This window comes from Nicotiana tabacum, chromosome 5, assembly GCF_000715075.1.
Source record: "Nicotiana tabacum cultivar K326 chromosome 5, ASM71507v2, whole genome shotgun sequence".
Lineage (NCBI taxonomy): Eukaryota > Viridiplantae > Streptophyta > Magnoliopsida > Solanales > Solanaceae > Nicotiana > Nicotiana tabacum.
Genome location: NC_134084.1, coordinates 4,043,288 through 4,064,633, shown reverse-complemented (window position 1 = coordinate 4,064,633; position 21,346 = coordinate 4,043,288). Strand labels below are relative to the sequence as shown.

Here is a 21,346-nt window from a genome sequence, read left to right as displayed (position 1 = left end):
TTACAGTCTTTCTTTTTTATTAAATTTTATATCAAGTCAAATATATTCACATAAATTAAAGTAGATGAAGTAATTTGTTAAAATTTTGTGAAAATTCATAAGAAGAAGGATCAAAAGTACACATTTCAACTAATTGAGGGTTAAAATCAAATTTTATCAATTTTTCATGGATTAAAAGCACATATTCCAAAAACAAGGTAAAAAAAAAATTAAGAAGAAAACCCAACCAAACCACTGCTATAAATTTAGCAATTAACATTTCCTACATAGAAAGTAGAAACACAACGTAGAACCAATACGAAACCAAAACAAAACAGAAAAAACACACACGATGTTTTCTTCTAAAATGTCTGCTCTGATCATGGTGGTAGTCACGGTGGCGATTATGGCGGCGACGACGGCGGAAGCTCAAACGCCGTCGTGTGCTATGAAATTAGTTCCCTGTGCACCTTACCTTAATTCCACCAAACCGCCGGCAGAATGTTGTGATCCATTGAAAGAAGCCATAACTAATGAACTTGATTGTCTATGTAAATTGTACGAGAATCCTACGTTGTTGCCTTCATTTGGTATTAATATTACTCAAGCACTTGCACTTCCTAAAGCATGTAATATTCCTGGTGATCTCAGTTCTTGCAATGGTATGCTCTTTTCTTCTTCATGTTTTTTTTCGGTATTCGAGTCGTGAAATCAGTCATTAATGTTTGTATTAGGGTAGACGGTTTATATCACATCTTCTTGGGGCAGAGGCGGACCCAGGATTTAAAACTTATGAGTTCTGAATTCCAAATCTTTTAAGTTAGTGTATTCTAAATTAATAATTTGTACATTTTCAATAAATTTCTTAAGAAAAAGACACGATCTAGGTTCAGCCGAACCCGTAGATTTTACTTTCCCTCCGCCCCTGCTTTGGGGTGCAGTCTATTACGCGAGATGCTTCGTGCATTGAGCTGTTTTTTTTTTTAATTCGGTATTTGAACATATTTGGATTTATTTGTTTTCGTGTATATAGGTAAAGCTGCTCCAGGTCCTGGTTCTGAAACCTTGCCACCACCAGGTAACTAAGAATTAATTTTTTTATATATTTATTTTAACAAATAGTCATTAATTTATTGTCCCAAACAAGGCTTATACTGCAATTTAAAACTAGAATTATAATCTGGATAGTTAATCCTATATAGTATATGGGATAAGTAATATCAATTTCTGATATAAAAATAATACTTGCTCTATTCCAATTGTGTGTTATACTTTCATTTTTATTCTGTCCCAAAAGAATGTCTATACTTTCTTATTTAAAAAAAAATTTAACTTTAAACTTTCTACTTTACTCTTAATGAAATAATTTATAGTCACACAATATTTATGGCTTATTTTAGAATACAAATTTGAAAAAAAATATCTTAAACTTCGTATCAGATCAAAAACCGTCTATGTAAATTGAAACGGAGAAAATATTGATATTAGTCAATACCTTTAGGAAAAAAAAGGGATAAATTTTATCCTAAAAGTTATATCGGAATAACTCACTTAATTCTTTGAATCAAATAACAGACTTATATTTATTGGTTAATGATGTAACTAAGCCCCCATTTTTATAGTCAATGATAAGTTTTAGTAATTTTGTTTTATTAACTTCCTTAACTATGATAAAGAAGTTTTATCTAATTTTATTTTTGTTTTAAGGGCCTATTTTGTGATAATTCTCCATGTTATTGCTTCAAATATGGACTTTGATTTAGTCTTTGTTCTATAATTTTTGGGACCCCAATGTTGAAAATGAAAGATTAGCTGTATTCCTTTACTTTTTCCAAGTTTCTAATAATGATGTTCTAGACTTCTAATTATAGTCACATGAAATGTTTGGACAAGGAAAGAAGAAAAACTTTGATTTTACATTATACTCTATAGTTTTCTTGTTTATTAATAAATTTATATTTCAAAAAAAAAATTAACTTTAAACTTTCCTTTTACACTTGATAATTTGAAATATCATGTGTTATAATGGTGCTTTTGACATATGTCAAAAATTAGTTTTTCTTTCTTAAACTTCATTATCATCAAGTTCAACACATCGTCGTATGAAACGAAACTGAGGAAGTAATAGTCTTCTCCATCTTGCTATTATACATATTGGACTTCCACTACGTGTTGGTGCGTTGGATATGATCCCTTCACTCTTAATCAAAGGTCTTGTAGCCCGTTTGGCCAAGCTGGAAAAATCAGCTTATTTTGATAAATGTTTTTCTCAAAAGTACTTTTGGTGAGAAGCAATTTGTGTTTGGCTAATTAATTTGAAAAACAATTCTAAGCAGCAATTAGTATTTGACCAAACTTTAAAAAATTGCTTCTAGGTGTATTTTTCTCAAAAGTACTTTTGGAGAAAAAAATACTTTTTTTACTTCTCCAAAACTGCTTCTGCTTCTCCTCAAAAGCACTTTTTTCCTTTCAAAACCTTGGCCAAATACCTTAATTTTATAAAAAAGTACTTTTGATAAAAAAATAAAAATAAAAAAGGTGCTTTTGCCTTAAAAAAAATTGGCCAAACAGGCTATGATTGGAGCTCTAGGAATAGAAAAATCCTGGTAAGAAGCGCTTTTCCCTAATGAGCGTTACGCGGTGCAAAGCTGAGTTAGTCGAAATCTTAAAGCAGATAACGGACACCGAATAAAAAACAAAAGAAACTTGTCTACTTATTAAAGTGTGGGGAAGTTTTGCCTAACAATTTTACTGTCATGATTGAAATTTTTACAGCAACACCAGGTGGGAATAATGACAACAATGGAGTAAACAAGATTGGATGGACTGGAATCTCAAGTTTATTTGTTCTTTGTGCTTCTTTGATTCTTGCTTAGAAGCAATGGTTGTGTTCAAATTTTAGGGAAATATGAGGTTTATTCCCTTACCTAATGTACTATTGAGAAAATTTGGCTGATTACATGATAGAGGCTGTGTATTGTTGCTTGTTTCACTCATTATTTATAGTGTGTGTAGTGTTACCTTCTTGGTGTATGGATTTGGTTAGAGGCTGAATTTATTTTCAAATATTTGAATTTATAGAAAAGGGAAAAGTATTATGTAATGTTAATTAACAACAATAACAACAACAACCCAGTATAGTTCCATTAGTGGGATCTGGGGAGGGTAGTATGTACGCAGACCTTACCCCTACCCTGGGGTAGAGAGGCTGTTTCCAAATAGACTCTCGGCATCCTTTCCTCCAAGAACTTCCCACCTTGCTTTTGGGGTGACTCGAACTCATGACCTCTTGATTGTAATGTTAATTAAAAATGGAGTAATATTTTTAAGATATTTCGAAAGTATTTTGTAGTAATCAAACACCAAAAGATATGACTTTTTTTTTTTTTTGGTGAATCTCAAGATCCTCTAGTTGAATCCAACTAAACGTTCAATTTATTCTTTCCTCTTACACTATTCATGGCCTCAAGCACAAGATTTTCACTAAAGGGTTCAAAAAAGAAAGGGACTATGGTTAGTGAGAATTGAATCAGTAATCTCACAAAATTTTGAACCCCTTGAACACTGAGTTATACTTTTGCAACGTGGCTAGGGGATTCAAAATATAATATATAAAAGCACAAAACAGATATTGCTTTATATGTATATAGGGATGGCAAACGGGTGGATCGAGTTGGGTCGGATATGAGCGGGTCGAAAATGGGTAATGCAAAAAATGGACAAATTATCCGACCCGACCCATATTTAATACAGATAAAAAATGGGTTAACCGACAGATAATATGGATATCCATATTATCCACGACTTCTTGAATATGATCACTTTTGAGAGAATTCCTCGTTTCCCAAATTTGAAGAACCCTCAATTTGAGGCTTTACAAATGTAAAAGTTAAACTCATTAGTTATTCATTGGTTATCTATTTTCTAAGTGAATAATATGGTTTTTATCCATATTTGATCTGTTTTTAAAAAAGTCCATTGTCCAACCAATTTTTAATGGCTAATATGAGTGAATAATTATTTTCCTTAACCATTTTACAATATAGTATAACATTCCAGCGAAGGGGATTCGAACATCGTTCCATCCCCCTAAATCCGCCCGTGGCGTCAAGGATCCACCTGCACTTCAAAAAATAATTTAAACGGTAAAATTGAAAAGGAAAAAAGTCGATAAAAATCGATTAGTAAGAAAGAAAAGATAAACAAAGAAACTTTGTGGAATTTGATTGTGTTTACACGATGAAAAAGCAAAGGTCTAAAATAGGTATTAGGACCATAAGTGCACACTTTATCAAAGAATGTAGGTTATCAGTGCACAATGTGAAAGAAGTAGGATTATTTTGAATCTAAGTCCAAAATAATGAACTATTGTGAAGTTTTTCGAATAAAAAATCTAAATTTAGAAGTTTCTAAAAATAGCTATGAGTAGAAGTTTCTAGAACACCCTTCACAGGTCCGCTAGTAAACCACAGCAGTAGCAGTAATTGAAGCTGCCGTCAGTAGCAAATTCCTCAAATTCCTATCCGATTCTTCTCAATTTGTATCAAAATTCAAAGAGCAAAAAATAGGGTAACGAAAAAGCTATGGACGCAACAAAGTTGAATCAACTGAAGCAATTCGTCGAACAGTGCAAGTCCGATCCTTCACTTCTCTCCGATCCTTCTCTTTCCTTTTTCCGTGATTACATTGAAAGGTATTTTATTTCATCCATTATATATAGATAATTTTTATGGCTCGAACTCGTGACCTTTAGATTATCATAGGAATAACTCTACTGTTTGGTATAAGGGTTTCAAATGGCATTTCGTAAGCAAATTTAAGTATATGAATGTATTAATACTACTAAGATTACTGTTATTGTGGTGTTTTCTGAGTGATTCTCAGCTTGATTTATATTTGTTTGATTTTGTGGCAGTCTTGGTGGTAATATTCCTCCAGCGGCTGGAGAATACAAAGCGGTATTTACCCTAAATCAGTAAATGTTATGGCATTATATATTTTGTTCTTTTGGATATATTTATGGTTCCGTTGTAACAGAAGCGGATCTAGGATTTAAGCTCTATGAGTTTAATTTTTAAGGTTATTAGCATTGTGCAATTTTAGTAGATTTTTACACATAATTTGTGCTCCACATCGAAAGTATTGAGTTCAGATGAACCCGATGTTGCCACAGTATATCCGCCTTTGCCTGGTAATCACCAGGAGAGTAAATATGCAAAACCCTCGGGCTTTGGTCTAGTGGTAAGAAAGCACCACGTGATGTGTGGTTTAGACATAAGTCACGGGTTCGAACCCTGTGGCGAAAGCCTGATATTTAAGTGGAGAAGGGAAGAGGAGTGGATCCATTATCCATCGAGTTTTGAACCGTGCGCCACTGGTTATCAAGGATTTGTTCGTTATAAAACAATATACATGCTATGTCTGGTTACTTAAATCCTCAAAACCAGTTTGGATTTCACAATTTGCAGGAGATGAATAAGAGAAGTTAAAATGATATATGAAATCTTTTCCTTGTTTAAATAGGGAAAGAGAAGAATTTTAATGTCCTTATTTTCGTTTAAATAGGGAAGATAAAACTTCCAAGTTCAAGTAATGAAATAGGGATATACGAGATGACTGACTGTAAAGCATCTATGTGGAGATACGTATTTTGAAAAGATAACCTACACTCTTTATTTTATCTAAGCAGTTATTTATTTTCTCGTGAGCTTCACGTAGCCTGTTTAAATTCCAGAGGTTAAAGTAGGTTCACGACCAGTATAAAAATAATCACAATGTCATGACTATACAAATATCAAAGCAGAATGGATACAGATGATTCACATGACTGGCTTCAACTAGTTTGGAATTGAGACGTAATTGATAGAGTTTCGATTTTCTGTACTCGGGTCTATATCCATCCATTTTGATTTCCTTTATAGACCTTAAAAAGGAGGATCTTTTAGATCCATTGTCTAAAATAATTTGTGGTGCGTGTAAAGAAAACAAATGCTTTTCTAGGCACTCCAATTGTCTGAAACGTTGTGCACTATTATTTGTTGTGCAGAAGTCTCATGCAGTGGATGAGAGTGATGAAGAAATGGGTGATCTTGAGAATGAGACTCATAAAACAGGGACTGCTGAAGAGGAAGAGGAGCCTGAGATAATTGAATCTGATGTTGAACTTGATGAGAGTGAGGTTGTGGACCCTGACAATGATGAGCCACAACAGGTTTGGCTAACTGACATTGCCCTTTTGATTTTTTGCTATGGCTCATGTTTAAATTGACCAGTAAAATGAACTTTTCAAGTTTAATCTTCTAGATGGGAGACCCCTCTGTGGAGGTTACTGAGGAAAGCCGTGATGCTTCTCAAGAGGCCAAATCTCAGGCCATGGAAGCAATTTCTGAAGGTGATGCTGATTGATTTATAGACCTTCATACTTTGAGCGTGTATTATTCAGTTGGCATTGCATTACTCATGTTTGTTGCTTGTTGTTGATAGGTAAGCTAGAAGAAGCAAGTGAACTTTTGACAAAGGCAATTCTCCTCAACCCTACTTCAGCAATTATGTATGCTACCAGAGGTACAGTTTTCCATATGCTTCTCGACTTGGATATTATTTTTACTGGTTTCATGTTATTACATTATCCATTCGCATTCATTGAGTGACAATGTGAAAGTTTTGATGTTAACAGCCACAGTATACATCAAAATGAAGAAACCAAATGCAGCCATACGAGATGCAACTGCAGCCTTAGAGGTTGATCTTACCACTTGATTTGCTTGCCAAGAATCTGATTCTGGTCTTTATTTTTTTTATTTTTTGTCTATTCCAAATATCCGCATTGAGTGATTATTACTACTCATAAAGCCTTTATTCGGAAGTATCCTGAAGGCCTCAGCAGGTATATACTTGTCATATGCTTTTCATGCTCGGGGAACAGATGGATCATTACATGCATAGAGTTTGGTCAACTTTGTGCATGATATCTTAATTAATGCATTATTTCTCATTTAATTGCTCTTACAGATCAACCCAGATTCAGCTAAAGGATATAAATCACGTGGCATTGCACGAGCCATGCTTGGACAATGGGGTGAAGCAGCCAAAGATCTTCATGTGGCCTCCAAGCTAGACTACGATGAGGAAATAAGTGCTGTGCTTAAGAAGGTTGCGTCCAGTGATATAATCTCAATTATAGAATGTCTTATTATATGGATGCTAGTGTTCCGAAGCTTTTTATTCTTAGTTGTGGTGTGCATCATGATAATTGTCAAGTGATTTAATTGCATATATTTGTGTCGCAGGTTGAGCCTAATGCACGTAAAATTGAAGAGCACCACAAGAAGTATGAAAGGCTGCGTAAAGAACGAGAAGATAGAAAGATTGAGCGTGAGAGACTACGAAGAAAGGCTGAAGCTCAGGTGAAACCTCAGTTACTTGTTTGCTTACATATTGGGCTTTTTAACTTCTCTGAACCCTCTTCTGATTTATATCTCAGGCTGCTTATGAAAAGGCCAAGAAGCAAGAAGAATCATCATCAAGGAGAGCTGGTGGCATGCCTGGGGGCTTCCCTGGTGGCATGCCTGGGGGCTTCCCTGGAGGCATGCCCGGGGGCTTCCCTGGTATGCCCGGAGGCTTCCCTGGTGGCATGCCCGGGGGCTTCCCTGGTATGCCCGGAGGATTCCCTGGAGGCATGCCTGGGGGCTTCCCTGGAGGTATGCCGGGGGGCTCCCCTGGAGGCATGCCCGGAGGCTCCCCTGGGGGCATGCCTGGAGGAATGCCCGGTAATATTGACTACAGCAAAATATTGAATGTAAGTAGCTGTACTTATATATATTCACTTGTGATGCTTATACCAATTAATTATGATGAATAAAGTGTAGAGTTAGTGTGCTGAGGATTGTTATCAGAAAGTTTTTTCGTTACTATGTAAACTAAGGAGTCATCTAGTTACATTTTCTTTTTGTATCAATTAAGTTAAAACAATCTTTATGTTTTTTACTTGAGCAGGACCCTGAACTAATGGCTGCATTCCAGGACCCAGAAGTCATGGCTGCGCTACAAGATGGTAATTTCCTTTGATCATAATCCATTCATTTTCTTTATTCTAGTATTTGGATTTCTTAGATAATGTGTATGTGTGCGTGCCTGTATATATAAAAGAAGATTATCAATTGTGCACGATCCATAATCATGGTTTTGTAATTAATGTCCCAAAGCCTTAAAGTGCAAAGAATGTCATCCTATTAGTTTGGTGTGATTGACTGACCTTCTATATAGTATATATTACTGTGTTACCTCCCAATTAAGCACCTCTTATTTTGAAGTATTTCAAAATTACTTATACTTTTTTATAAAGCGAAGCTTCTGCCATCGGAGCATGCACTGTACTTTAAATTATATAAACTATATAATACCTTGGATCCGTATTTCCATTCTCAGGATCCCTGTTCTCCTACTTACTATGAAAGAATTTTATAAAGGAGTTGTATACCTTATGCATAGGAATTGTTGCTCTATATGGTTCTGTTTAATTGTTATGTTCTGCAACTTTTTATCTTGTGCATCTTTCGTTTCTTCCAAGGTATGATGGAGGATTTTCTTATACTTCTCCATTTAGGAGAGTCTATTCAGACTCTTTTTTCGGCTTACCCACGTTGAACTCTTTTGTTCAATTGGACATCAATGGATAATTATTAGATTTAGCAATGAGAATTTCCTGTGTCGCTACCATGCATCAGAGGAGGATGCAATGTATTTGATGTCAATCATATATTAATGCCAGTTGGTAGCACTTGAATTAGAAACTAGTTTCTGGATAATCAAAGGATAGGTCTAATAAAAGTCTTCTAGGCTGCATGATCTATCGTGTAGCTCCTATACAAAAGGATAACTAATTAAGAAAGTAACCATAAATGGATATGAGAGTTAATTACGAAGATAATCAAAATAACTACTCCCTCCGTTCCAATTTGTGTTACATACTTTCCTTTTTTATCAGTCCCAAAAAGAATGATTTCTTCTATATTTGGTAACAATCCAACTTTAAATTTCCTACCTTATCAAAAAGAAACTTTAGATTTTCCTTTAACCCTTAATGAGCGGATTTCTTTCCACACAAGTTTCTATGATTTGTAGTAAACCACAAGGTTCAAAAGTCTTTATGTATTTCTTAAACTTCGTATCCAATCAAACACCTTCACATAAATTGGGAAGGAGGGAGGAAGAACCCCGCTAATCTGGCCAAGCATCAAGCAAATCCCAAAGTTGCTCCTATTATTGCAAAGATGATGAACAAATTTGCTGGACCAAAGTGAGAGTTTTCTGTCTTTGGTTGTAAACTTGTATCGTCAAGCAGGTGCACTAAGTCATGCCCCAAATATGTCTCTCCAAGTATATATTTAAATGTCATGCATCTGTTGATCGATTGAGTTGATCAACTTCAATAGATTACTTGGTATCGGCAGCTACCTTATTTTTCAGAAGCCGAATGGGATTTATGCAATATGGTTTAGATTTGTTCTTTTTTCGCGTTGTTATTGTTTTTGATGCAGTAATAGTTGGTTATGATTAATTGTTCCATAGCTTCCATGGGTTAAATATTCCATACAATTGCAACAACAATGAGATATTCCGTTTGTTAAGCTGTTCAAAATCACAAGTTTCTGGTATCCGCGCTAGCTTGTGCGTATCTCAACTAATTTCACGGGATGTCTGCTATCTCTTATCGACAAAATTACCTGGTAATATAAAAACTTAAAAGCTGTCTCTCTATTTTCTTGAGCTCTCAGGCACACTCCCCGAGGAGTCTGAGAACAAGGAATCTTGAGGATCCATAAACACCATGAGCATGTTTATTCAATTCCGACCAACCCTCTGAAAACAGTTCCGACAAACAGTCTCTCACGCGCCGCCACGCGCGGCACTTTCCGGCGAGCCAAATACCACGCGCCGGCGCGTGAGCTCAATCCCGGCCACTTTTCAAAATTTTTGTTTTGGACAGCTTGCTCGCTGGGAAATTCCGAGCACATCCATACAACTTGTTCTGAATTCCGACAACTTTTATTTTTTCCGGTGGCGGGGAATCTCTCTCTGTCCAGAATTCTGGTTTTTCTGTTCTTTTTTTCAAGCTTTATAGCTCACGGTGATAACTTCCAAACAACCCCTAAAATTCCATAACCTGAGCAGCTGTTTAGTACAATATGGGAGACAACAGGATATACTTCAATGCAGGATTCAAATCTTTTGACATCACCAGATGGAACTCCAACAAAGATACTTGGTTTGAATGGGTGGAGAGAAGCCGCAACATGATGAGAAGATCATCCATGGGTAGAAAGGCAATGGAATGGATATGCTTTGCACTTAAAGAAGCGTCGACAGATCAAAACAACCGAGTGAAGAGATGGAAGTACAAGGAGCAAATGACAGAATATTTCTGTACTAGGAAATTTAACGCCCATGGAAGATATATGAGTATTCTCTCACTGAAGAGAGAAGGGAGGTCAGTGATTATAATCCCAGAGTTAACTTTGAATTCTGGCTGGAATGACATAGCAGCTAAGATAGAGAGATTCATATCCACCAAGTTGAATCCCATAGTACCACCCAGAAATACTGTGGAAAATTTCCCTTATGCCCAAGCAGTTAAGGAGAGTAAGTGGCAATCCAATACTCTTCGAGAGGCAAGGGTCAGCACGAACAATGGCGATATCACTGTTTTGGAACCTACTGGAGGAGAGGATACATGCCTACTAAAAAGATGCATTATCGGGTCTTTAGGGAAAGAAATCAATGAGAGACCCACTTTAGCAGATATAAGGCGATGGGCTAGTGCTTCATGGAACAAAGCATACGGAGTAAACATATATGAAATGACAGGAAACATGTTTCTTTTTGAATTTCCAAACAGATTCATGGCAGAGCAGATTGTGCAAGGAGAATGGAGATGGAAAAAATACAAGCTTCATCTGGATTGGTGGAATCATACAGCCGGTTGCATTCCAAACTCACAAATTGAGGAAACATGCTGGATTAGAGCCATGGGGATTTCTTTACATCTATGGTCACAAAAGATCTTCAAAGAAATAGGAGATCTCTGTGGGGGTTGGTTAGCTACAGAAGAAGAAACTGATCTCAAAAACTATCTTAAGTGGGCGAGAATCAAAATTGTTGGTGATGACAGAAAGAGTCCCAATGAGGTGGGGATTGAAAAAGACGGTACCAAATTCTTCATCCCAATCTGGGCTGAAAGAAAGACACGGTATGAGGTAAACACTGGTAAAGGAAAAGCAAGTGGACAATTTACACAAGGTTCAACTTCGATGAATCAAAGCAGTAAAGTGTCAAAAGTCAAGCTGAAATCCTATGACCCCGATATGGCTGCACAAGTCATTTTTAATGACCTCTCGTGTGAGATCTCTGATGATACTGGGCTGAAGCCTTATATCGAGGAAATGGGAGGACCTTCTCACTCGGGGGCAAAAGAGTCATCTCCAGGGGATCAAACCTTTAATGTGAATCTTGAAGGTATGCAAAAGGAAACAATTACCAGTTGCAGTCAGCCAGAAGGTGGAGTAGATTTAGCAAGATTGGAACAGAAGGAAGGGGAGCAAAGCATAAACTCAAAGATGGGGGATGATCACGTGGGAAGTACTTTGGAACATCTAAAGCAATTTAGCCCTATTCAAGAGTGGGAAATTGAGGAGGTGAATCCTTTAGCAGTTCAGCAACACAATCCATTATTGGATAAAGACATGGATGCAACAATATGGGTCCATCAAAATATGATCAAATTGGGGGAAATGTTTGGAGTAGATTTCCAAGGACATGAAGAAGAAGCACTGGAATTGTTAATGCAAATTGACAGCTGCAGACAGGTTGGAAGGGTGGAGACAGAGTTGGAGGTGAAGAAACAAAGATTCAAAGGATCACTGGAATTAAAAGGTTTGACTTCTTTCGATGTCAAATTCAAGAGTGACGGGAAAAGGAGTAGGGGAAGAGATCTATCAATTATTTCTATATGAGGATCAAAGTAATTTCCTGGAATGTAAGGGGTCTAAATGATAAGAAGAAAAGGGAGATAATAAAAAGTCAAGTGCAGAATTGGAGGGCAGACATTATTTGCATGCAAGAAACAAAAGTCGAGGGGGATATCGAGGAAATAGTCAGGCAAATATGGGGTGGTAGATGGGTTAGGTATGCAAGTTTAGAAGCTAGCGGCACGAGAGGGGGGATTTTGATGTTATGGGATTGTAGAGTATGGAAAGGGGAGGTGTTACAGACTGGTGCATACACTTTGACGTGCAAGTTTGACGCTCTTCTACAGAATTTTCAATGTCACATAACAGGAGTGTATGCTCCAAATTGTAGAATAGAAAGGAAAAAAGTATGGAGTGAAATTGGTGCAGTGAGGGGATTGATGGAAGGTCCTTGGGCGGTTTGTGGTGATTTTAACGTTACAAGGTACCCTTCTAAAAAACGGGAATGCTCAAGGAGGTCCAGAGCGATGGTGGAGTTTTCGGATTTTATAGAAGATATGGAGCTGATAGATCTTCGACTTGAAGGAGGAAACTACACTTGGTTCAAAGGGGACAATCATACAGCGGCTTCAAGAATTGATAGATTTCTCATTTCAGAAGAATGGGATGTAAGGCTCAGAAACATCAAGCAAACTATCCAACAAAGGCTGATTTCAGACCATTCACCTGTGGCTCTAGACTGTGGTGCGTGGGAACAAGCTAAATCATACTTTAAGTTTGAAAATTGGTGGCTGAATGTGGAAGGTTTTGAGGACAGAATTAGAGAGTGGTGGGGATCTTTTGAATTCTCAGGAATACCTGATTACATTTTAGCTTGCAAGTTAAAAGCTCTCAAGGGCAAGCTAAAAGGATAGAGCAGAAGTTACGAAGGCAATTTGGGACTGCAGAAATCAAAATTGCTAAGTCAACTAGCAGATTTTGAGACAACGCAACAACTAAGAGCGTTGACAGAGGAGGAATCAGTCAGGAAAGCAGCCACTCTAATGGAGATTGAGGTGCAACTCAAGAATGAAGAATTTGCATGGAGACAAAAATCAAGAGCTTTGTGGCTCAAAGGAGGGGATAGGAATACAAAATTTTTCCATCGGACTGCAAATGCACGCAAGAGAAACAACAACATTGACCAAATAATTATTCGACATGAAGTAATCGAGGATCCAGAAAGAATAGAGAACGAGATTATTGAATTCTACAAGGAGCTATACACAGAACCTGAACAGTGGAGACCAACAGTCAATTTCGAAAATAGTCCAAGCATTTCTGAATCGGAAAGGGAGTCTTTACAGAGTAACTTTGATGAACAAGAAGTGCTGAGCAGTCTAAAGACGTGTGCAAGTGACAAGGCTCCAGGTCCAGATGGATACACAATGGGTTTTTTCAGAAAGTGTTGGGACATTTTGAAGGAAGATATCATGGCGGCTTTTAACAACTTCCATTCACAGGAGATGTTTGAGAAAAGCTTCAATGCAACATATATAGCATTGATTCCAAAGAAGACAGGTGCGAAAGAATTGAGAGATTTCAGACCGATCAGTCTGATAGGGAGCTTCTACAAACTGCTCTCAAAAGTCTTAACTGAAAGACTTAAGAGGGTGGTTGGGAAACTTGTTGATGCTCAACAAATGGCGTTCATCAAAGGAAGACAAATAATTGATGCAGTGATGATTGCCAATGAAGCTGTGGATTCAAGAATAAAAAAGAAAGAACCTGGAATCTTATGCAAATTGGATATCGAGAAGGCCTATGATCATGTGAACTAGAGCTTCCTACTAAGAATGTTAGAACAAATGGGTTTTGGGCAAAAATGGATTAGATGGATGAAATTTTGCATATCTACTGTGAAATTCTCCATTCTTATAAATGGAAGTCCTAAAGGTTATTTTCACTCACACAGAGGTCTCAGACAAGGTGATCCGTTATCTCCCTTTCTATTCATCATAGCCATGGAAGGATTGAACAACATGATCAAAACAACTAAAGTCAGTGGATGGGTTAAAGGTTTTGAGGTAAACAGGAGTGGGGCTAACAATCTAGAGATCACACATCTCCAATATGCTGATGATACTCTAGTCTTCTGTGATGCTGAAAAAGACCAACTTAGATTCTTAAGGATCATTTTGGTTTTATTTGAAGGAGTATCAGGATTACACATTAACTGGAGAAAGAGCAATATTTTTCCCATTAATGAAGTTAACAACATGGGGCAACTGACTCAGATATTGGGAGGAGAAGTTGGGTCCCTACCAACTGTTTACCTTGGGATGCCTCTTGGTGCAAGATCCAAATCAAAAGAAATCTGGAATTCAGTCATAGAAAAGTGTGAGAAGAAGTTGTCAAGATGGAAATCGCAGTACCTATCATTGGGGGGTAGGCTAGTTCTAATCAACTCAGTATTAGACTCTCTACCTACTTACATGATGTCTTTGTTCCCAATTCCAGCAGGCATTTTACAGAGATTGGACAAACTCCGAAGAACATTCCTCTGGCAAGGCAATAAGGAGAAAAAGGTCTTCCATTTAGTCAATTGGAAGACACTAACAATGGATAAAAAAACAAGGTGGATTAGGGATAAGGAATTTGAAGAACAAAAGCAAGGCTCTTAGAATTAAATGGTTATGGAAGTACTCTAAAGAACCCCAATCTTTATGGGCCAAAGTGATCAAAGCAAAGTATGGTGAAGAAAATAACTGGGTGTCAAAAAATGTCAGTACATCATATGGAGTAAGTGTGTGGAAATCCATCAGAGAACTTTGGCCAATAATGAAGAATCACTCCTCCATAAGAGTGAACAACGGAAGGAACACATCATTTTGGAATGATAACTGGCTAGGAATGGGAAGCTTAAAGGAAAGATACCCAGATATGTTCGGTTTAGCACAAAACCAGCATAAGACAGTCGCTGATATGAGGAGTTGTCAAGGATGGGAAATAGCTCTAAGAAGACAGCTGAATGACTGGGAGATAACAAGATTAACTGACCTCTACAAAGAGCTGGAAGCATTTACAGGACTACAGGAAGGTTTGGATTCAATATGGTGGAAGAGGCACAACAAAGGGATTTACCGAGTGAAGGATGCATATAAGATTTTGAATCATGATAATCAACAGGTAGACACATGGCCTTGGAAACATATATGGAAAACAAAGATTCCATACAAGGTAGCCTGCTTCACTTGGCTACTAGCAAAGGAGGCGGTTTTAACCCAGGATAATCTCATAAAAAGGGGAATTTCTCTGAGTTCAAGATGTTTTCTGTGTGGGGAAAATGCAGAAACTGTCAACCATTTGTTTCTACACTGCAAGATTACAGACCAACTATGGAAAATCTTTATTAGTCTTAGGGGTATTTCATGGTCAATGCCATACATGATTAAAGATGTCATTTATAGCTGGGAAGAAGCTGGAGCTGAAGCAACTAGCAGAGATAGATGGAGGACTGTTCCGGCATGTATTTGGTGGACAGTCTGGAGGGAAAGGAATACTAGATGTTTTGAAGATAGAAGCAATTCACTGCAGAAGATCAAACTCAATTGTATTCTTCTATTTTGTTTTTGGTGCAAACAGATGTACACAGAAGATACATTGACAATCATAGACATACTAGGATCCTGCTAGGTCTCAAATTAGAATATCTATAAATTCTCTCTATGTAATTTGGTTTTCAGTGCAACCTATGTACTGATTTTTATAATATATACAATAGTTACCAATTCAAAAAAAATTACCCGGTAATTCTGTCCACCAAAACTTGGTAAATAGTGTACTTTCTTTGACTACCAAATTCTAAGAGTAGATAAAGGCTCACCATCTAACACTTAACAAAATTTAGAACACTATTTACCAAAAATTCGTAAGCAACTACCTGCTAGTGACCTTACATTTTTTTTTTGTTATGACTTATGCTCCTACGTAGGGCTGTCAAATTTGGCCCAAGCCCAAATGACCCGTCCAAGGTTGGGTTGGTTATTGACCCGTCCATTTATTGAACTTAGCCCATCTTGATCCAACTCATCTCAACCCAATTAAAGTTGGGCTAATTTTTAGCCCAAATTGATCCATGAACAAGTTTGTCAAAATATCTTAGAAATAATTTTATTTTTTGTTTAATATTTTAAATATGACCATAACAAAAGCAGAAAAGCCTTATTTAGTAATTATACAATTTATAAGAAAATAACACATATTAATTAAAGTTTAATAAGAGTTGGGCGGGTTGGGTTATGACCCGAATTTTAACCCATCTTGACCCAACCCATTTTAGCCCAAGTAACTTTTGGGCGGGTCATTTGATCCGCCCAATTATTGACTCAACCCATTTTAACCCGCCCAAAATTGACCCAACCCGCCCATTTGACACCCCTAGCAAGTTCTTTTGGTAGAATTAAATATTTTCATACGTATATAAAATGTTTAATCCCTTGTTAGAATTCTTGGCTCCACCACGATCTTAAAGAATTTTCATTTTTGAGCCAATTAGTATAACTCAAGTGAAAAGAGTCGATAGTGATTCAAGATTCTAAAATTAACCTCTCGAAATATTTCAAGATCTGTTACAAAAGAGACGCTATAGCCAAACCCAAAAAAAATTATGAAGATAAAAGATATACCTCTAGGGAGACAGAAAAAATCATGACTAACTTGAAAAAATGGACTTAGAATAGGGGAGTCAGGTGCTCGAAATATCCTGTATTTACGCAAAGTGCGTGCTATTGTAATGGTTGAAAGTTGAAACTATAAGCTTCGGACATTTGCAAGTTTCTTCCTATGATTTTCTTTTAATAATCGTGGTATTCGAGCTAGCTTGTGCGTATCTCAATTAATTTTATAAGGTACTTGCTATCTCATCAGCAGCACGGTAATTCCGTCTACCAAAATTTGGACAAGAGTTTCTTCAGAGACAAAAGGAACAATTTTCAAGCACCAACTGACCAACATATAACTTAATCCATCTGTCAATAGAATATCTAATTTTGTATGATTGTCTCGTCATTAAGCCACTAATTACGGAGTTGAATTTCTAAAAATCTTTTCATACCTTACTCTATTCTGAACTCTACTTTAACGCTCTTTAAGTGCAAAGATCAACTAATCTCGCAAGCGGTGGCGGATCCATAATTTAGACACAAAGGATTTTAAGTTAAGTGAGTGAATTCTAAAATATATATATATATATATATATAGTTGAAGTCGAAGATAATGAATGCCAATCCATTGTATTAATGCCTAATTAAGTAGCTAGATTAGCCCATGCGTGTGATTAATTCGGTTTAATGATGTCTGCAATACATACAAATGATATCATAATAGTATTCTTTAGTTATACTTTTTTAGATATCAGAAATCCAATAAATAGGGAGATTAAGATTTACACTCATTGGTTTGTTAGCTAATCAATCGCTTTGAGAATTAAGATGATGCTTAAGCCATATTGGTGGGGCTTTTCTTGCATTAAAGGGGATTATATTAATTAATGACCATAAAAACATAACGTAGATGAATTGCTCTTAATTAAATTACACTACTATACATTGGTCCTAATTTTCCCTTTAAGATTAAGGAAAATTATGTCTTATGAGTTACATTTTTGCACTAATTTCACCTTATTTGAAACAAAAAAAAATAAAATAAAAAAAAATCAAGGTTTACTTTCTAAGAATTAATACGCACTAAATAACGAAACAAAGCCAAGTGATCAAGATAAAACTAATGGTCATCAGCAGGTCCATGTAGTACCAGAGGAGTACAAATATCACAGCACAGAGTACACATGTCATAGCAGAAAGTACAAATGTCACAGCCTCGGCTGTTGGGAATAAACCCGCTACAAAAATAATATTCACGATAATAAAAGCGGAATAAGAACGTAGCACCGAGATACGGTAATTAACAAGAATAAAAAAGTAACAACGACACCAAGATTTTTACGTGGAAAACCCTTTTGAATAAGGGAAAAAAATCACGGCCCTGAGAAGAGCAACTGATATCACTATAGCAAGGAATTTTACACTTTGTAGGTCCGAGTAAAATACTCAAAAGGCCACTACAACACTCAAAAGAAATAACCCTTTTTTGATATTCACACCTCACTACAATATCACCCACTCTCTATTCTTCTCACAGACTATTTTCTTATACCCTGTCTGTGAAACCTCACTCTTTCTTTCTAACTCTCAGATATATTTTTCTTCTGAGATTGGTGTGTCGAAATGAGAGCTGAAGCTCTCCTTTTATAGGCAGAGTCTCACTCTCTTACGCCTACTACATTTGACATTTTCTCTCATGCAGATCTGCTATGCCTACCAATCTTGACATTTTTTTCCCTTGACAATTCAAGAATTGCGGTGACTTCCAATTTCAAAGAAAAAGACTTAGAAGTCTTTATCAATACCTTAAATCATGGGATGGACCCCACAAATCTCCCCCTCCAGTCCCATTCACCTGAAGGAGGTAACACCGGAGGTTCTAGTTTGAGTGTATGCCAACAAGTTCTTTGCATAGCTCAAACTTGTCTCTTGGTACCACTTTGGTCAGCATATCCGAAGGATTCTCACTTGTATGGATCTTCTTTACCTGCATAGACTCATCCTCTATATTTTCTCGAATCCAATGATATCTCACGTCGATATGCTTCGTCCTTGCATGATACATGGTATTTTTGCTCAGGTCTATTGCACTTTGACTGTCACAATAGATGATATACTCCTTCTGATGCAATCCAAGCTCTTGAAGGAACTGTTTGAGCCATACCATCTCTTTGCCAGCTTCAGTAGTGGCAATATACTCCGCTTCAGTTGTAGAGAGTGCGACACACTTCTGCAACCTCGACTGCCATGATATAGCTCCCCCATTGCATACATCAAGCTTCCGACTGCTGAAGAATAAGGAACTCTAGCCATGTTCCCTTTCGTCTCTTCTGTTGTAGGACACATCTTTTTGCTCAACTTTAGATGACTAGCAAGAGGTGTGCTGACTAGCTTATCATTCTTCATGTTGTAGCGTTCTAGTACACGTTCAATGTACTTCTCCTAAGATTGTCACAACTTTTTACTTGTTCTTTCTCGAACTATCTTCATCCCTAGAATTTGTTGTGCTGGGCCCAAGTCCTTCATATCAAATGACTTGGACAAATCTTTCTTCAACTTTGCGATCACCCCCTTGTCTTTTCCTACAATTAACATGTCATCCACATACAACAATAATATAATGAAGTTATTCTCAAAAAATCTTTTGAAGTATACACATGAATCAGAATAGGTCTTTAGGTATGCTTGACTTTTCATGAATGGGTCAAACTTCATGTACTACTGCTTTGGTGCCTGCTTCAATCCATAAAGACTCTTATTCAATTTGCACACCATATATTTCTTTCCAGCTACTTCAAATCCTTCTGGCTGCTCTATATAAATCTCCTCTTCCAAATCTCCATGAAGAAATGCAGTTTTCACATCCAACTGCTCCACTTCAAGATCTAGGCTAGCTGCTAAGCTCAAAATTGTTCGAATAGAAGTCATTTTGACAACAGGTGAGAAAATTTCGTCAAAATCATTACCTTTCTTTTGTTAGAAGCCTTTAACCACCAATCGAGCTTTGTATCTGACCAGCTTGTCATTTCCATCTTTCTTGAGTTTAAAGACCCATTTGCATTTGAGTGGTCTTTTACCCTTTGGAAGTTCAACCAGCTTGTACGTGCCATTTTTCTGTAGAGATTCCATCTCTTCTTGCATGACTTTCATCTACTGACTCTACTCTTGGCCTCTCTGATCTCCTCAGAGGTTGAGGCTGTTCTTCTTCCTGAGTGGGGTGCTCTACTTCCTCGACACCTTCATCAAGTTTCTCCCCCTGCTCAATAACCTCACCAAGTTGCTCCCCCTGCTCGGAAACCTCGTTGGTCGTACTTTCTGCACTTGTGAGATTGTTAGAAGTAGAAGGAATAGTAACAAGGTTAGATATTATACCATTCTTCGCCTTTTCTGACATATCAGCAGCAGTTCCGACTTCACTTTCTCGGAAGACTACATCTCTACTTCTGATGACCTTCTTCTTTACAAGATCCCACAATCTGTACCCGAACTCTTCATCTTCATATCCGATAAATATGTAGGGAACAGATTTATCATCCAGCTTTGTTCTCTGCTCTTTTGGTACATGTGCAAAAGCTCTACAATCGAACACCTTCGGATGCGAGTAGGACACCTCCTTGTTGGTCCAAACTCTCTCTGGAATGTCAAACGCCAACGGAACTGATGGACTCCTATTGATCAGGTAACAGGCTGTCTGAACTGCTTCACCCCAGAATGACTTAGGCAGTTTAGCCATTCTGAGCATGCTTCTCACCTTCTCCACAATGGTGCGGTTCATCCTCTCGGCTACGCCATTGTGCTGTGGGGTTCCAGGAACTGTCTTTTTATGTTTGATCCCATGACGTGAACAGTACTCTTCAAATTCCCTTGAAGTGTACTCACCTCCATTGTCATTTCGGAGACGCTTTAGCTTTCGACTCGTCTCCCTTTCTGCTAGAGCATGAAACTTCTGGAAAACTTGAAACACCTGATCTTTGATTTTCAAGATATAAACCCATAATTTTCGTGAAGCATCATCAATAAAAATAACAAAATTTTTGTTACCGCCCATTGATTCAATTTTCATTAGGCCACAAATATCAGAATATACTAAATCAAGTATATTCAATTTTCTTTCAGACGATGTCTGAAATGAGACTCTATGCTGCTTACCAAATAAACAGTAGTCACAAGGTTTTACCGATGTACCTTTGGCATAAGAAATGAGTGATTTCTTGGAAAGAATCTGCAATCCCTTCTCGCTCATATGACCCACTCTTTTGTGCCACAAATCTGCAGAAATCTCATCTTGTGCTGCGTTCAATTCACCTTGGCATATTTCTGCATTTGTCCTGTATAACGTGCCACGAGCAACTTCCTTTGCAATCACCAATGCTCCCTTAGTGAGTCTCCACTTTTGATTTGCAAAATAGTTCTCGTATCCATCTCGGTCTAAAGCAATTCCCGAGATCAAGTTCATCCGCAAATCAAGTACATGCCGCACATCCTTTAGAACCAATGTGCATCCGACATTTGTCTTGATACAAATATCACTAATCCCCGCAATCTTTGAGTACTTTGTGTTACCCATTCTCACTGTGCCGAAATCACCTGTTACATATCTGCAAAAAGGATCTCTTACCGGTGTGGCATGGTAAGATGCCGCTGTGTCAACCACCCATTCCGACTTTGGACCTGACAGGTGCATGCATTCCTCGTCCTCATTTATAAAGAGGACAACATTATCATTGTTTTGCACCGTGGCGACTGTTGTCGTCATTC

The 21,346-nt window shown here is 37.3% G+C and overlaps 2 protein-coding genes across 12 annotated transcripts in view; both read left to right on the top strand.

Annotated features, from left to right (window-relative positions):
* Positions 1-251: 251 nt before the first annotated feature.
* LOC107804586 (non-specific lipid transfer protein GPI-anchored 7) lies at positions 252-2,971 on the top strand. Its single transcript, XM_016628504.2, has 3 exons — positions 252-641; positions 1,013-1,057; positions 2,755-2,971. The coding sequence occupies exons 1-3, from the start codon at positions 332-334 to the stop codon at positions 2,853-2,855; spliced, it is 456 nt and encodes a 151-aa protein (XP_016483990.1). The 5' UTR covers positions 252-331; the 3' UTR covers positions 2,856-2,971.
* A 1,423-nt stretch (positions 2,972-4,394) lies between these two features.
* Positions 4,395-21,346, top strand: part of LOC107804585 (FAM10 family protein At4g22670) — a 29,106-nt gene continuing 12,154 nt past the window's right edge. For 6 of the 11 annotated variants that reach the window (XM_075253274.1, XM_075253278.1, XM_075253279.1 and 3 more), the window contains exons 1-10: positions 4,418-4,672; positions 4,895-4,937; positions 6,026-6,190; positions 6,283-6,370; positions 6,463-6,543; positions 6,656-6,720; positions 6,991-7,131; positions 7,269-7,385; positions 7,463-7,777; positions 7,975-8,032. In XM_075253274.1, coding sequence (XP_075109375.1) covers positions 4,563-4,672; positions 4,895-4,937; positions 6,026-6,190; positions 6,283-6,370; positions 6,463-6,543; positions 6,656-6,720; positions 6,991-7,131; positions 7,269-7,385; positions 7,463-7,777; positions 7,975-8,032 — 1,183 coding nt within the window. In that variant the 5' untranslated portion in view covers positions 4,418-4,562. Of the gene's footprint in view, positions 4,673-4,894; positions 4,938-6,025; positions 6,191-6,282; positions 6,371-6,462; positions 6,544-6,655; positions 6,721-6,990; positions 7,132-7,268; positions 7,386-7,462; positions 7,778-7,974; positions 8,033-9,183; positions 9,494-21,346 lie in introns of those variants that run through there. The other 5 variants (XM_075253281.1, XM_075253280.1, XM_016628500.2 and 2 more) reach the window with 4 other exon arrangements.